The 17,499-nt window shown below is 35.5% G+C and overlaps 2 protein-coding genes across 10 annotated transcripts; one reads left to right on the top strand and one right to left on the bottom strand.

Moving 5' to 3' along the window:
• The first annotated feature begins 564 nt into the window (after positions 1–564).
• On the top strand, positions 565–13,344 carry GR (glutathione reductase). 9 transcript variants are annotated; one of them, XR_015818113.1, is made up of 13 exons: positions 565–1,043; positions 1,968–2,193; positions 2,343–2,621; positions 2,716–2,892; positions 4,783–4,836; positions 4,937–5,085; positions 6,056–6,119; positions 6,198–6,368; positions 6,460–6,597; positions 11,632–11,723; positions 12,606–12,859; positions 12,973–13,024; positions 13,100–13,344. XR_015818113.1 is itself a non-coding variant. In XM_088216882.1 (10 exons), the coding sequence occupies exons 1-10, from the start codon at positions 661–663 to the stop codon at positions 11,671–11,673; spliced, it is 1,683 nt and encodes a 560-aa protein (XP_088073008.1). In that variant the 5' UTR covers positions 565–660; the 3' UTR covers positions 11,674–11,959. The 9 variants fall into 9 exon arrangements, 1 of the variants encoding a protein (XP_088073008.1); XR_015818112.1 differs by lacking the exon at positions 13,100–13,344 and having other exon boundaries at positions 12,973–13,056; XR_015818117.1 differs by lacking the exon at positions 13,100–13,344 and adding an exon at positions 12,395–12,491 and having other exon boundaries at positions 12,606–13,056.
• On the bottom strand, positions 13,242–16,059 carry LOC110814799 (phospholipase A1-Igamma2, chloroplastic-like). Its single transcript, XM_088216883.1, has 2 exons — positions 14,542–16,059; positions 13,242–13,745 (listed from the first exon to the last, which is right to left on the bottom strand). The coding sequence occupies exons 1-2, from the start codon at positions 15,867–15,869 to the stop codon at positions 13,484–13,486; spliced, it is 1,590 nt and encodes a 529-aa protein (XP_088073009.1). The 5' UTR covers positions 15,870–16,059; the 3' UTR covers positions 13,242–13,483.
• Between the last annotated feature and the right edge of the window lie 1,440 nt (positions 16,060–17,499).

Genomic DNA, 17,499 nt, shown 5'->3' with positions numbered 1-17,499 from the left:
ATTATTTATTATTATTACTATTATTGTAAATGAGTAATTGTTACCTTTCATAATTATAATTTCTGTATTTTGAAAATATTTTTCAAGAAGACTATTAAAATAAAAAAAATATTTTTTATTAAAATAAAAGTCAAAATATATTAGGATAAATTTAAAAAACTAAAAATAATAATTTTAAAAATAGATTATGTATTCAATTTTTTTTTTTGAAAAATAGAGAAATTGTTAAGTTGAATATTTATAATGTTGTAATTATTATAATTAATATAATTTAATTACTATAAAATATTTTTTTCGTTTAAATATGTCAAAAAAATTTGTAGTTAAATTGAATTAAATTAAATTATCAAAATGTTATTAATATATTAAGAAATTAAAATATTTAATTTTATTAAATAAAATATTATAAATTAATAATTGTCGGGCAGTAAAAAATCACATATTTTTCACATGTTTGTTTTCTGGTAAATCAGGGAAGTGCGAAGTCGGTTGAAACAAAGGTTAAAAATGACTAACAGCCGTTGATTAGAGATTGCTGCGCCTAATGGGGTCCACATAAATTCCCGTAAGGCGCGAGCTCATCGCTGGGAAGGTATATTTTGAGGGGAGCACTTCGGACGCCGTTACAGTTTCCGCGAGGAACTTGCTGAGATAGAGAAAATGGCCACAACCCCAAGGCTTACTACCACCTTCTCCTCTTCTTCAACTCTCCAAACCCTCTGCAGACGGCTCCCAATTTCAGTCTCCCTCGCCTCCTCTCACTCTCTCTTTCTCTCACAAACCCTACCATGTCTTTCTCCTCAACGCCGCTTCCTTTCCCTTTCTCACCACCACCGCCACAACCGTCGCTTCACGCTTCGCGCCGAGTCCGAGAACGGTGCTGAGCCGTCCCGCCACTATGATTTCGACCTCTTCACCATCGGCGCTGGCAGCGGTGGCGTCCGGGCCTCTCGTTTCGCTGCTAATTTTGGTGCCTCTGTCGCCGTCTGTGAGCTCCCTTTTTCTACGATTTCATCGGAAACTGCTGGAGGAGTTGGCGGGACGTAAGTTGATGTTTATGTGTATGTGTTGTACTATTAGGAATGTGCTGCTCATGCATGAATATATACGTACGCGTATTTGTTTTTGTTCACAACCGTAGGATTTTTTGTTTGCTGCGTAATGACTATTAAGTTAGGGTGTGGTTTTGTGCCGAATTGGGATAGTCATTTCGAGTTTGGGGTGAAACTGCGCTAATCACTGGATTTTTTCAGTTGACTGTTTGGTCTCTCAGATACATGTGGTACGAATAATCTCGGTTTGGTTAAATTTCTATTCAGTTTTATCATATTCTTATACGTAATTGTTGAGAGAATTTTTTTTATAATATGATTGAGATAAATTAATACAAGTAGGATGGTTTGATTCATACATGAAAATGAAAATTATGTTCTAATTTTAGTTCCGAGAGTATTTGATTAATTAAACATGATTTTTTTTTAAAAAAAAAAAGTATAGTAAGATGCTCAAAGAGTAAAGAGGATGATCCTTAATAAACATGATTTTTTTTAACCAAATGAACTGTAAATGTTTTGAATTTGTTAAGAGTTAACTGGTTTCCTTTAGATTTCCTAGTTTTTTTAGAATAACTGTTTGTTTTTTCAGTTGATGGTCGTGGGGGGCTCCATGTTGTGCTCAAGAGGGAGTTGAGAGCAATAGGTTAAATATGTTTGAGGGCTGCTGCATTGCTGTTATTGCACTTTTTTTTTTTTGAAATTGTTTTCTAAGTACTTTATTCGTGCACAAAATCTTAAACTATTGAGTTTTAATCACTTTTAGTAATTTAGTGGTTTGGGATACCTGAGAATGATAATAACAAGCCAAGTACAGGACTGATTTTTCTGATATTCTGAAGTTATGTTTCACTCAACTAAGTTCCATAGAGGAACAAACTTGTGGATAAATTTTCTTTAGCTCTTGTTGTGTAGGTGTGTACTTCGAGGATGTGTACCCAAAAAGTTACTAGTCTATGCATCAAAATATTCTCATGAATTCGAGGAGAGTCATGGTTTTGGATGGAAATACGACACTGAACCAAAGCACGATTGGAGTACTTTGATGGCTAACAAAAATGCTGAATTGCAGCGTCTCACTGGTATCTACAAGAATATTTTGAAAAATGCTGGTGTTACATTAATAGAAGGTCGTGGAAAGGTGCGATTTTGCTGCAAGTTAAATGGTGTAAATTGTTATATGCTTCTATCTTTCCTGTGGTATTTTCCTTTCGATTTTTGTGTTATAAATTGTACCTATATCTTTCTCTCTCTCTAAAATCAAATTAAATTCCTAGTAACCATTTGCAGATTCTGGACCCACACACTGTGGATGTGGATGGGAAAGTATATTCAGCAAGACACATACTAATTTCAGTTGGGGGCCGGCCCTTTATTCCTGACATTCCTGGAAGTGAGTATGCTATAGATTCAGATGCTGCCCTTGATTTGCCTTCAAAGCCTGAGAAAATTGCAATAGTTGGTGGTGGCTACATTGCCTTGGAGTTTGCTGGTATCTTCAATGGTTTAAAAAGTGAGGTCCATGTATTTATAAGGCAGAAAAAGGTCTTAAGAGGCTTCGATGAAGAGGTGAGCCACTATAAAGAGCAGTACTTGCTTGTGTAATACTTTTTGAAACAAGTGATTTTCCTCAAATGAAAATGGCGACCGTTTACTTCTGTAGATCAGAGATTTTGTTGCAGAGCAGATGTCACTAAGAGGAATTGAGTTTCACACTGAAGAATCACCTCAGGCCATCCTTAAATCAGCAGATGGTTCACTGTCCCTGAAGACCAACAAAGGAACAATTGAAGGATTATCACATGTCATGTTTGCAACTGGCCGTAGGCCTAACACAAAGGTTGTTTCTATTTTACCTTTTACTTTGTTGTAGGGGGTTTAGACAGGGATCAACTGGTTCATCATTATTTCCTGAATGTTGTATTTGCATTTTCCACTGTGGTGAGATTAATGTTTAAGTAATCATAATTATTATGCTTGAAGATGGAAAGGATAAAATGATTAAGTGAGTGTTGAGCCTTTTTCCAATAGCATATTGATGTTGGACAAGTTAGGATTAATTTCTCTATTTAAGAATTTGGGAGTAAACACCTAGATATTAGACCTAGGATTTTCTAGATATCACATCTAAGTAGTTCTAACCTTATATGGGGAATGCAATCTGGGCATGACTTTGCAATGCAACCTCCATCTAAGTAGTTCTAACCTATCACATCAACCTTTATAAAGAGGATTGCAAACTTAAAAAGAGCAGGCAAAATTTCCTGGAATTATTTTGAATTTCAGAAAATCAATCTGGGCTGCTTGGTTTGATCAAACTCAATTAAAGAGGTCAAACAGAGCATGACTTTGCAATGCAACCTCGCGAATCACATGCATCGAGCTCACATGTTGGTTTCTGGTCACTGGATGGCGCTCAGGGTTATGAAAGTCGGTTCAACTTGAGACAGTGGTTGCAGCGGTATGAGATAGGGCTATGAGAAAAGTCCAAGAATGAAAGAAGTTGCCAAAATGCAGTGGCAAATGGTATTTTCTCTGATAGATTTTCACAGTGGGGCTGCTGCGGAGGTTCACTGATCGGGAATCTATGGTGCTGGCTATGTTGATCACCATACACTGATTGTGCTTGATTGCAGTTGGCGGCTGTTTGTTGGTTTTGAGTTTTTTCTATTTCTTTTTATGGATGGGCTACTTGGATATTGACTTTGCAATCTTTAGTTTAGGATTCTTTTAGATCTGCTACCAACTGATATAGGACATATTAGGATTTATTTGCCTACTTACAGATTTACTTAGAGATTTGGGGATGAAAAACTGGACATCACCTTTAGAGTTACTTGGATATCACATATAAATATTTTTAAGCACTACACTTAAAGGATTTTGTTACATAACACAAGAAGAAATTGTAAAATTCTCAAAGCATTTTACTGAATGGTTGAAGTTTGTCTCTAAATTCGAAATTACAAAGATATTTGTAATCTTCCTGAGTAATTTTTGCTAAATAGGCTTAAATTAAGAAATATTAATATTAATAAAATAGTTTTTTTTTTTTTGAAATAAACTAATACTAATAGAATAGTAAACAATACTACTAATACAAATAGGAAAACTAAATACCAATAAAGATATAATTCTGAAGTTACTAAAACTATAATAATAAGCTCCTAAACAGAACAGTATTCTTTAATAGAGTTATGATTTCTAATTTATTTAAACAACATAGAGCTAATCCATTCTGCATAATAGACTGTAGAAATTAGAGTCTTCTAATTTATTTTCCTGTAAATATCTCTCTGTCTTCTTACCAATAATCCTGATATCCTTAACGACTCCTTCACTAGTGCCGTCTGGAGAGCTAAAGTTCCCTAACTTTAAGTTTTTTGTTTGGATGGCTGCTTTGTGCAAGCTTTAAGACTAATGATCTGTTGTATGTCTGTAAGACAAACTTATTCTTAGGTGTATATTATGTGTTTGAATGCAGCAGAATTGTATAATCATCTATTTTTGCATTGCGAGGTGGCTTGAAGGTTTTGGTCTAATCTTTTTATTACTTTTGGCTACTGTTGGGTGGTTCCCCCATCCATTGATTGTTTCCTTTCTAGTTGCAGAGAGGTGCCATTGGTCCTTGCCTGTTGTGACCTCTGGCTTTATACTTTTTTTTCGTATCTTTAATAATTTTTTTCCATAAAGAAATTGTTGAAGTCAATGTAATTCTTCACTATCACAGAACCTGGGATTGGAGAACGTAGGGGTAAAAATGAACAAGAATGGGGCAATAGAGGTAGTATTCTTTACACCTAAATGTTTCCTTTGATCCATTTTCTGTGCCTTCTTGTTTTCAGTGCCTTCTCTTGTTTTGGTTCTATTGTTGTTATTTTCAGGTTGATGAATTCTCACGGACGTCGGTTCCTTCAATTTGGGCAGTTGGAGATGTTACAGACAGATTGAATTTGACTCCAGTTGCTTTGATGGAGGGAGGAGCATTAGCAAAAACACTATTCCAAAATGAGGCAACAAAACCTGATTATAGGTAACTTATCTATTTGGAGGTGGATGATTGTCACATGATCGTTTAATGAGATAAACATTGCAAATTATATTATACTATATAAATAGTTATTTGGTAGAGCTTTCTAAAGCTTGTAGGTACTTTTGGCAATTAGAGTAGAGTAGGACAGGTAGTTGAATGAGGCAGTAAGGCTTTTTCTTATAGTTACTTTAAGAACCTCATGAGCACTTTGTTCTTTATATCACCAACTGGGAAGATTGAAACAAAATGCTTATAAGTAGAAAATAAACAATCTCAGACACCTTTTTATCTATTGTCTTCATATTTTTATATAATCATAACCTCTAGTTATAGATCATTAATTATTTGAAATGCACATCAAGCATTGAACATTGAACCCATACCCACACCAGTATTATATTGTGTCTGATATGAGTATTGCACTGGTGAAAAAGGAAATTTAAGGATCGGAAACCAAAGGAAATAAAGCATCCTATGCATAGGGTAAAAGCTTACTTTACCCAACTCATATTAGTCACCAAACACTAAATATGTTAGTGTGAGACTCTCTTATCCTATTCTACATAGTGGACATATGATAGCTGAAGTTTCCATGTAAATTATTAGCAATGGAAATTTGATATAATGAAACGAAAAATGGTAGAGATCTAGTTTAATGTTTTGAAAACCGAGAACAGATGACTGCCTACTATTAAAAATTATATCCATAAAGTATAATCATAAGTTCTCCATTTGTCTCTAGAAAGGGGGATGAATTGGAGAACATAAGGCTTCTATGCCAATTAGGATCTTTCAAAAATGTGGGGGCAAAAATATTAGCATGGTTTTAGGAGGGACCTCTCATATAGATTATTAATAATAGTCATTCATTGTTCTGTCTGAACTTTTTTTCTTCCTGCCATATAGATATTTTGTGGCAGTTATTAGCTGTTCTGTCTAAGCTTTTTTTCCCTTCTAATATTTGGAGCAGTGCTGTTCCCTCTGCTGTTTTTTCCCAGCCACCAATTGGACAAGTTGGTCTTACTGAAGAACAGGTATATGTTTTGGTATATAGTCGCTGCAGCTGGATTAAGATCTCTCTCTGCTGCTTAATGTGTGAAGGATCTTTGCAGGCAATTGAAGAATATGGTGATATTGATATCTTCACTGCTAACTTCAGGCCTTTAAAGGCAACTCTCTCAGGGCTCCCAGATCGGATCTTTATGAAACTTATTGTCTGCGCAAAGACAAACAAAGTTCTTGGTGTACACATGTGTGGAGAAGATTCACCTGAAATTGTGCAGGTTTCTGTACCAATCCCCAATTTCTGTGTATATCAAGATTATGTTTGCTAGATGTGTAGCTCATATGAATGTATAATTATCATATTCCCAGGGATTTGCTGTTGCTGTGAAAGCTGGCTTGACAAAGGCAGAATTTGATGCCACTGTTGGTGTTCATCCAACAGCAGCTGAGGAGTTCGTCACTATGCGGTCCCCCACTCGTAAGCTAAGAAAGAGCCCCCCATCTGAGGTTTGTCAGAAACATCAGTCTCCTGAATTTGCACCATAAAGGATGGTTTCTTGAATTTTGGTTTGGTCCACTATACTAAGTTTGTGGAATTTAAATAAGTCCTCCTTTTGGTACATGGAAATATTTTTTAAATTTCATTTTTTTTGCACTAACATGAGTACATAAAAATTTCTGATGATTGAAGATAAGAACACTATTTGGAAAATGAAATGAAAATATGGCATGAGCTTGAGAATAATAAAAGTTGCTTCATTCTCTCCAATGTTCTAATCCCTCCCCACTTTTTCTTCTCTTTTAGTGAGAGAAAATCCTCTTTTTGGTCTTTGGCCTAGCTTTTCCTGGTTGAGTAGTTCTTTTAGCAATGCTGTTTCTCTCCCTAAGGAAATTCTTGGTGATGGTGCTCAAATCCATTGACATTGTGTTGGAAGGAGAAATCTAGGACACTCTTTTATCAATGAAAATCGCATTAAGTTTTCTGGGTACTTCTTCAATTTGTGATTAGATGCCTTTTCAGAGCCTTCTGTGAGTTCTTTTGGACAAGAGCCTGTAACTCATGGAGAGACAATTTCGGGAAGTAAATCACACCCTTACCTTTCCTTCAAGAGGCAGGTTTCTTGAACTCAGAGCAAAACTAGGAAGATCATTGTTTCCAGAAGGCACTGGAGCAGACAGATGGCGGAGTTTCTTCTCAGTGGTTTGTGCAGTTTTGCAGTCTGAAACATGAACAAGGGAGGAAGTGGTTGAAGACCGTGTATAGTTAGATAAAGAAAGCAGAGGTAGAAGCAAGGAATCTAAATCCAAGCCAAATGATTCAGCATCCTAAGGAGTGTGCTGTAACGGAAGTAGTTCCTTGTCTCTTGCCCTTTCTTTTTTTTTTTATCTGCACAAGGACTTGTCTCTTGCCCCAGAAATTTTATGTGGTAGGATCTCAACACCATTCGGCACTTCCACAATGATGTTTGGATTGTTTGAGGTAACTTTGTTATGGTGCTTTTTGAGCATTAGAGATCAGTGCTAATTAGGGAGCCCTTTCTTATTTTTGGGGAAGCTGAAGCTCGTTCACCTAACTATTAAAGGGGGAGATGGACATGGTTAAGCACTGGCAATGTTCTTGCCTTTTCCCTCATTGACCGATTTTTGCTCTACTGGGATGGAGGAGAAATTACCAACTAGTTGACAATCTAGATTCTCTTGGTATTTTCGATCACTTCCCTGTTTGTTTGGATGTGAATGACATCAGGTGGGGCTTACTCCTTTTCATCCTGGAACATGTGGCTGAAGATGGAGGGCTTTCATGACCTTGTCAAGGCCTAGTGGGAAAATGAAGGATCCTTCGGGTTTCACTAGTTTCAAAAATTAAACTTTGGAGCAAGGGGGTCTTCTGTAGTGTAGCTGACTGGAGGGCTAGCATTCTGGCTGTGATTATGGCTGGACAAGGAGGAAGCCGCAGGGGGCCATTTGTAAATGCTAAACAGAAAAGTCTTGCGAAGTTAAAGTTCGCCAATCTATTACTTATGGAGGAGCTTGGTTAGATACAGCAGTCAAGAATTATCTAGATCAAAAACAATATAGAAATACTAAATTTTTTCCATTGGATGGCTAATTCTAACAGGAGAAAAAATTGTGTGTAATGTGGGGGGACAGAGGTCATATTTAAAGATTACCCCTTTCTTTAATATCCATCAATACCACTTCTGTTATGTTGGCTCGCGAGATTGGCCAATATATAGCCTTAAAGATTTCAAGCTGATTACCCTTGTGGGGCACATCTACAACCTGAAGTGATTCCTGAAAAGCTCAACAATGCTATGGCCTTATTGAGGTTGGTGGGGGGTGACAGGGACTACAGATTCTTGATACCTCGTTACTCACCAGTGAAATGGTTGATAGTGTCTTAAGGAATGTGAGCTAGGTGTTCTATGTAAATTTGATATTGAGAAAGTCTTTGACCGTTTCTCGTGGTTCTTTCTCCTCTATCTTAAAAGCATGTTCTCACGTGTAGCCACATAATTGTAGATATTGAAAATAAATAAACATTTCACATAAAAAATGGAGCCTTAACCTTTTGAAAATAATATTTTATTAAGCTATATCTGAAAACCTTTAGCACTCTTTTGTAGATTAAATTTTTTAGTTTCTAATTTTTTTAGTTTCTATTTTTTAGTTTCTATTAAGTTGTTTTTTCAACAACTATATACGGAAGATGAGCAGAGAAGACCCAATCTTGACAATATGCAATTTAAGATGTTATGTGATAAAAGTAGAGATGGGTTAGAAGCATCATTCACTAAAGAGGAAATAAAAGGGTGTCTTGATGATTGTAATGGGAATAAGGCGCCCGTCCCAGATGGTTTCAATATGAAACTCTACCAAGTCTTTTGGGATGTGATAAAGAAAGATGTGATTGCTGTTTTCAATGATTTTCATAGGGCAGGGTCTTTTGTCAACTCTATAAATTCAACTTTCTTGGTTCTTATTCCAAATGTGCTGGGTGCGAAAGATATTAAAGAATTTAGACCGATTAGCTTGGTGGGGAGTATCTACAAATTGATTTCAAAAGTTATAGCGAAGAGACTCTCTAAGGTGTTGGGTAAGATGATTGGCGAGAAGCAAAATGTGTTTGTGGAGGGTAGACAAATCCTTGATGCTGTGATGATTGCTAGTGAATTGGTGGATGAGTTGGCAGGGCAGAAAAAAGAGGGCCTTTTGTGTAAAATTGATATGGAAAAGGTGTATGATCATATTTGCTGGGATTTTGTGGATTATTTGCTTTTAGAAGAATGGGTTTTGGGTGCTAATGGCGGACTTGGATCATGAAATGTATTTCTACTACTTCATTTGCAATCATGGTTAATAGGGGCCCTTCAAACTTCTTTAAAGCATCTAGAGGGCTATGACAAGGAGATCCCTTGTCGTCATTACTTTTCTTCACTGTTATGAAGACTTTTAGTAGACTCATGGAGAAAGCAGGGGAATTGAAATTATTGAATAGTGTGGCTGTGGGAAGGGGGGAGGAAAGTGTCAAGATCTCTCATTTATTTTTTGCGGATGATGCCCTTATCTTTTGTAAACCTACCATCAATGCTATACTTCACTTGAGATGCATTCTTCTTTGTTTTCAAATGGTGTCCGGTCTCAAAATAAATATGAGAAAGACGGAAATGGTTAGAATCGGTGATCGGAGAGATGAGGAGAGTTTGGCCTTGGCGTTGGGTTGTAAGACAACGACACTTCCTATTAAATATGTTGGTGCTCCTCTTGGGGCAAAATTTAAACATAAGAAAATTTGAGAGCCTATTGTGGAGTGTTTCGAAAAAAGGTTAGCAGGGTGGAAGAGGAATTTTCTCTTTAAAGGGGGTAGACTTACTTTGATTAAAAGTATTTTGGCCAATTTACCAATATGTTACCTCTCTATTTTAACCATTCCGGCTAGCATTGCAAAGAAGTTTGAAAATATTCAATGCAGATCTCTTTGGGGTGATGAGGAGGGGAATAGAAAATATCATTTACTTATGTGGGAGGAGGTGAAGAAACCGATGAGGGAGGGGGGTCTTGGTTTGAGGTCCATTAGAGCACTCAATGATCAATGATGCTCTTCATGGGAAGTGGTTGTGGAGATCTCTTATAGAGGAGGGGAGGCTGTCGAGGAAGGTTGTGCAAGCAAGGTGGGGAGATTGGGAAAATGAGAGGGATCGGAGGGGTGGATTCAAACCGCATGGGAGGAGTTTTTGGAAGAAAATTAGGGATGACAGCCATTTATTCAAGGGCTGTGTGGGGTGGCAGCTTGGTAATGGTGAGGATATTAGGTTTTGGGAGGATGAATGGATGGAAAGTTTTAAACTTAAAGAATGGTTTACCAGAATTTTTTATATTGCTAGCGATAAGGAGGCAAGGGTGAAGGACATGTATGAAAATGTGGGTGAGGGGAAGGCATGGAATGTGAAAGTTACAAGAAACTTGCAGGACTGGGAAATCAATGACTATTGCAATCTGCTTTTGGGTTTGGGCAGCATGAAGGTGAAGGAAATAAGGGACAAAAGAGTCTGGAAGCCTGATGAGAAAAATGGTTTTTCTGTGAAATCGATGTACAATTTTCTATTCATAAATGATAGAAATGATATCATTTCAGCACCCTTTAAACACATTTGGAAAACTGGGGCCCCTCCTAGGATGACTTTTTTTACTTAGGAAGCCGCTAAGGAATGCGTTTTGGCTATTGATATGCTTAAAAGAAGAGGTAATACCATGATTAACAGATGCTACCTTTGCAAATCTGAAGAGGAGACATGCAACCATCGACTTTTGTGGTGCCCGTCGACCTACAGCATCTGGAATACTATCTCGTGTTTGCTGTGTTTAAGTTGAGTAATGACTGAAAAGGTGAGTAAAGAGTTGTGAGCTTGGACATGTTATTGTAAGAAGAAAAAACATTTGTTCCTTATTGCACTAACTATTTTTTGGATTGCGTGGAATGAAGGAAATACGAGAGTTTTTTAGGGCATTGAGACTAACATTACAAATATTAAAAATATAGATCTATACTTTTGATTCTATTTTATTAAATCATAACATCAAAGATTGGGATGATTTTAGGTGAGTCATGGACCACTTAATTAACTTGTAACTATGCTTTGTACGTAGGCGGTACTCCCTTGGTACCTTTGTGCATAATATTATATTTCAAAAAATATATATATATTTACTCTTAGATGAACATGTGTAGTTGTTGGGAGTACGAATTTAGGTTAAAAAAATGATTAAATTTTAATTTTATTCTCTTCCATTTGGATAGAGCAAATTTACTGATGTCAGAAATTTGCTCCGGCTTTTGTGGTAGATTAATATTTTTATCTTTAGTTGACTTACTACGACCAATTCAAGGACATGCTAAATTACCTTAGTGACTAAGATTGGCAATCTGCAATACCATTCCATGATTGCTTTTGTTTTTTTAACTGTAAGCTCTTCATAAATGTTTTCTGTTGTTTACAATGTATGATTATATGAATCTATGATTATATGAATCTGTTTCAGGAAATAAGAGATCCCGAGACAAAGGCAACAGCAGAGGTTTAGTAAAAGTCTGGCAATGAATCAGCTTCTGATCATAGGGAATCCTTTTTGAGGTGCAAACCTTGTTCCGATGATCCAAATACAAAATGTGTTGGTTTTGAGCTCTCTTACTCTGGTTTTTCCTTTGAAGACATACAGAGCATGAAATACATGACAATGATATTGTAGGGCATCTTAGGTATAACTGCTTGGTGATTTTTATCAACTGCATGGGACAATAGTTTACCGATGCTTTCTGCATTTTTTTGCTACTATCTAATTCTTTTTAATTTCATTCGTTCTTTTTTTCTATAGGCATTATGGTATTGATATGAAATTACTCCTTTAAAGGGAAATTGACAAAAAAGTTCTCTAAACTTAGTTAGATAAAAAACAAAAAGGTCCATATTCTAACATAAAACAAATTATTCTGTATTAAATTTCTTTCATAATTTTGGTTCTATCAATTTGGTGCTAAAATGTTTTAGCAACATATGATTTTCTATCATTTTAATGTAGCTCCAAGCAATCCCACAGCTTCAACTCTCATTTTGAAGTATAATTTTTTTCAAAGAACAAAAGTAGTTGTTAGTACTAAAGTTGTGACTAATTTCAAATAAATTGTAGATAGAGTTTAGAAAAAGAGAGTGCTGTTTAATGATTTCTTGGTCCTATGTTTTTGTTTATTCATGTCAAATTTATGATAAACTGGACAGCTTTTTCAATTTGATTTTTTTTCCTCTAGGAAAGAGGATGAAAATCTCATTCATACCAAGTTTAGCAGAATTCTTGGTCAATCTCCTTGTTTTTGTAGTTGGCCATTTAATATAAGAACGTGACATGTAAGTCTTTTTGCGGCCTAACCTGTCCTTAGAACCATATTTTATTTATTCTTCACAGAAATATAGATCTAATGCATTCTTCAGTATGTCTAATCATCTTAAGGAAATTGACAGGTTGGTTGCGGTTGAAAATTCTTTTTGTGAAATAGTTGATTGTTATCCGTCTAACTTATGACCATAAGAGGATAGCTAGATTACGTATGGGGATTCGGTTCTTGCAGATGGCCTTCTGGTCCCATGGACGAAAATGGGCGTGTAGAGAAAAGTTTTTAGAGAAAGGATTATCGATGACCCAGTTTCCACTGCCAGCACCAAGATTTGCAGGATAGCAGGCTGAGAGCCGTGACAAGAGATACCCTGTGACCATGGTAGGAAAGATCCCCATGAACATCTTTACTCTTATTGCATTCCTTGACGTCTCCCTTATTCCTGTTTTGGCTGAATAATGCAATAAATGTTACTTCTATATATCCTTTTTCAGAGTTGTATTATAATCTGTGCACGCCACCTGTTTGAACAGCAAACAAGAGAAGGTAGCAAATGGATTGTTTCCTGTTCTGTTCTATTCAACTTCTCTAATTAAAGATCGTCATGTATGTTAAATGTAGTTACGGAGGGTAAGCCGTGATCAACCGTATTTGTTGACGTACACGACAAGGGGATTGGAAAGTGTCGAACCTATTACTAAACTCGCACGCTGTAGAACTGTATGCTTAGTTTGAACTTGGTAAAAGAAAGAGAATCGCGAGATTATAGTCGGGGATTTATAAGCATTGATATGAAAATCGTAGAGCTACCTAAATTTTAACAACTTTTATACAGGTTACATGCAACGCAGGTGTGATTATATTTTCGGTCTTCTACCTCAGAACTCTGTTATATCTCAATTCTAATAGTTCATTTTCCCTTTTTTTTGACATCAAACCACTCAGAAACCCAGAAACTAAATTTTTTGTTAAAGGGAAGAAAAAAAGGTTGAAATAAGTTTGTAATCAGTCTGGGTAGATAGAAGTAGGAGGAGAAATAAGTTGTATTTTGTTGAGATGATGGTGCATATCAGAAGGATGATCATCAAGTTTTGATCTTTCGGGCTGCATCCAACGGCCGTCCTTGTTTCTGATCATTCCCTTGTTCTCATCTTGCCTCCAGTACGGTGGTACCAAGTAATGATCTTTCAAGAAATCAGACGCCTTGTTCACCAGCGCTGGGTCCCTTCCACTTGCTAACACAAATCTTTGACCTTTCCCATGGTATCTGCATTATCATATCACCTTATGTTATACACGCATAATATAAAATATATATATAGACACACACACACACACACACACACGTATATACACGTAATGATAAATTCATTTGTGAACTAACTTTTGTCAAAAATCATGACTGCAAATGATGGGTTCGATTGGTGAGATTATTACATTTTCTTTTATTACGTCAAGATGACGAGGGTAAAAGCTGATTCTGTGTGTATGTATATATTTATCAGTTTCTTTATTCATCTAACCCTATTATCATCATCATTCGCCATCACGTCATCGCGTCAAGTGTTACATTATTATTATTATTATTTTTGTTGTTATTATTATTATTATTATAAAAACAAAATGGGCCATTCAATGTCTACCAATAATTTAATGCATACCGTACTCGTGTATATAAAATAGCTATTCAATATATAAAACCATATAATTTTCTATTTCTAACAAATAATAAAATTTTGTACCTCTACTTTAATAATTTTTAAATATATATATATGTAAAATAGCTAAATTGGTTGGAAAAAATCATGAACATTAATCTTATCAGTTATTTGATGTATTAATTAAAATAAAAATATTTAACCATACTAAGTGTTAAATGAGATTTTATATTTATATATATTTTTTATAGGAAAATTATGAACTTGAATCAACCTTTGCCTTGTATCTATATACTTTCTAAAAGTTTGATTATATAATATATTGTTAGAACTTTAATTATATCATTATTAAAGTGTAAAAAAAAAGAAGGTAGGAAGATAGACTGGCGATGAATTGATACTAACCCGTCAAGCAAATGCAAGTGAGCCTCCAAATTATGCGCACAGATCGGATCAGCCGTCGGCTTCAGAAACGGAGAATGCTTATGATCCAACACCAACTCCACTCCCACATGCGAATAACTCCACGGCAATCCTTCCACCATCTTCATCATCATCGCCGGCACCTGCTCGTTAAAAAGCAAACCTGGAGATTTCGGCACCACATCATGCACATTCACCACTCTCAGCACCTTCACCCCTAACCCCTCCATCCTCTCCTTGAAACGAACGTTACCCACCCGAGGACCCGAGAACGAAATCACCGACACCGGCACCTCCCGGCTGTTTCCTCTCACGTTTATCCCTGTTTCAACTATGTCGTACGCGCTCAATATAGCCAGAGCACTCCCCAGACTGTGACCCGTGATGGTGATGCTCAGTTCCTCATCTGGGTAAGCTTCAACTAATCTTCTCACTTCCGTCAATATCTGTTCCCTCGCCGAGAATTTACAGAACCGGCAGGCTTCGTCTTTATCCGTGTAGAGATCCACGAACCCGGATTCGACTTTTACAGTCGGGTCGGGACAGGGGATTTTGTTTGAAGAGATGGGTTTAAGGAAATCCATCAAGTCGGCGATCCATTCGAGTCGGGTCACGGTGCCTCTCCACGCGATTGTGATGTCCCGGCGGCCTAAACGTTTCGACGTTTCGTTGTCTGAAACGGCGACGTACCCGATCCAGTTAGCGTTCTTGCTCCAGATTTTTGGCCATCTAGATTTCTTGAAGAAATTCGGGAGATTGATATTGGAGGTGGCGAAGAGATATCGCGAAATCTCGTATCCGAGATGCATCATGCCGAGAGATTCGAAGAATTTTCTGTGGGAAAATCGACAGCTCCCGCAGTATTTCGAGAAAGAATCGAAATCGAAAGCGTCGTAACAGGCTTGTGCCATTTCTCCATATCTGATGAGCTCGGATCGGAGAATCGGGTCCATTGGATCCAATAACCCGACCCAGTCATCCTGCCCGTGAACTTCGCGCCACACATCGGCTAGTCGTCTCTCTGGTTGTTTAAAAGCATACCCATCGTCTTCGTCTTCTTGTTCCTGCCCCTCACTGATCAGTTCTCTTTCTTTATCGAGCTCGGTGATAATGGAGGATAAGGACTCGCTGGTCTGGGACAAAACCCTGGTGATAATTGGCCGTTTTGATTTTAAAGAGTGGAGGGTTTTGGTGTTGGGAAACTCAGATTTTGGGAGTGAAAATGAAAGTGGAAGAGAATTCGAATTTTCAGATCCGAATATGTGATTTTCTATGGGAGGAAGACGAGGGTTTGACAGAGAAATTGCCATGGATGTCAGCGGGAGCTGAAGGTGGTTGAAAGGAGCTGGCTGAGTATATTATTATGTAAACGTTGTCTGGTGAAATATAATTAAAATAAGAATATTGAGGGGAGCAACATATATATATATATATATAAGGTAAGCTGATACAATATTATATATGTAATATCTATAGTCTACATGTAAGGTTCGATCGTATCACTTTACGACTGGAGCAATATATTTAAAGTAAGATGATATAATATAATATAATACAATATATATATATATATATTATATTTATAACCCACATGTGATTCATGCATGAGTTTACTTTCAATATGTGAACAAGGAAGTTTACGTAAGAAGCTTCTAGGTGGGTTACTTTATTATATTTTTTATTCTTTATAAAAAAACAAAATTATATCCCCCTATTAAAAAATTTTAATTATTTATATAATAATTAATTTAATTATTATAATTTTACAAATATAATAATAAAATAAATTATTAATTTTATTAAATTAATTATCGTTAACTTATAATATACCGTAAAAAAATAAATTTGGCATTTTTTATAACCACATATTTTATGTTTTATTATATTGTAATAATATATATATTATTAATTAATGATTATATAATTTAAAAAAAAACTATATTAATATGATAATACTCATGAACATAATTATTAATTTAAAATTTTCTTGTATAAATCATAAAAATTAAACATTTAAACACAAATTAAATCATAATATATAGTAATTAATTATTATATACACTTTCGCCATCATTATTCTCGTTAATTAATTGAAAGCATTTAATATTTGATAATGATCGCAGACACTCTTTTGTTTTCTTTTAATTACTTATTCGTGTAAATATCATTACAATTACCCTTTTTTAATAATATAATTCACAGTTTCTGAAGAAGACATACATATATATATATATACACACACACACACACATATATATATATACATATACATGCATTTGCATGTGTTTTAGTGTTATATAATCTATATATTAGTTAATTTAATCAGATAAAATTAATGTGTCATTCCATGTAAAGAAACAGTATTGCAATTAGTACTTAAATTTTTGTTTTTAAAGTTTAATTAAATAATATACGTATATTTATTATACTATAGTAAAAATAATTACTTACTATTTAGATAAACAGTGGTTAATAATATCAAAATTTATTAATTATTAAATAAAAAGATTAATTACTCATTAATGGATAAATAATTATTTCCATCTTCAAAATTTTTTATTAAATTTAATTTGATTAATATTTTAAGTCCATGTATGTAATTGGCCGAGCCTGTTATTCAACTCTCATAAGATAATAGTAGATACATATTTTGTAACGGCCCCGGAAATATTAAAATGAAATGAGTATTTAAATATATCAAATGCGGAAGCGAGATCAAAATTTTAGTTAACATCCCTTACACGAAAACAAAAAACGTACTTAAATTATAAAAGGTTAAACTAACTAAAAGAGAAACTCGAAAACAAAGCTATGAGTATGACTACAGAGTCTCTAGGCATCCCTTTCGTCGTCCTCCTGCGGAACGGGCTCGGGAACCATGTCTTCCTGATCTGAAATGGTTAAATAAGGAGTGAGCTACACTAACCCAGTAAGAACATC

This window comes from Carica papaya, chromosome 3, assembly GCF_054855325.1.
Source record: "Carica papaya isolate Zhongbai chromosome 3, ASM5485532v1, whole genome shotgun sequence".
Taxonomy (NCBI): domain Eukaryota; kingdom Viridiplantae; phylum Streptophyta; class Magnoliopsida; order Brassicales; family Caricaceae; genus Carica; species Carica papaya.
The sequence above is the reverse complement of the archived record's forward strand: the minus strand, read 5'-3'. Positions and strand labels throughout refer to the sequence as shown.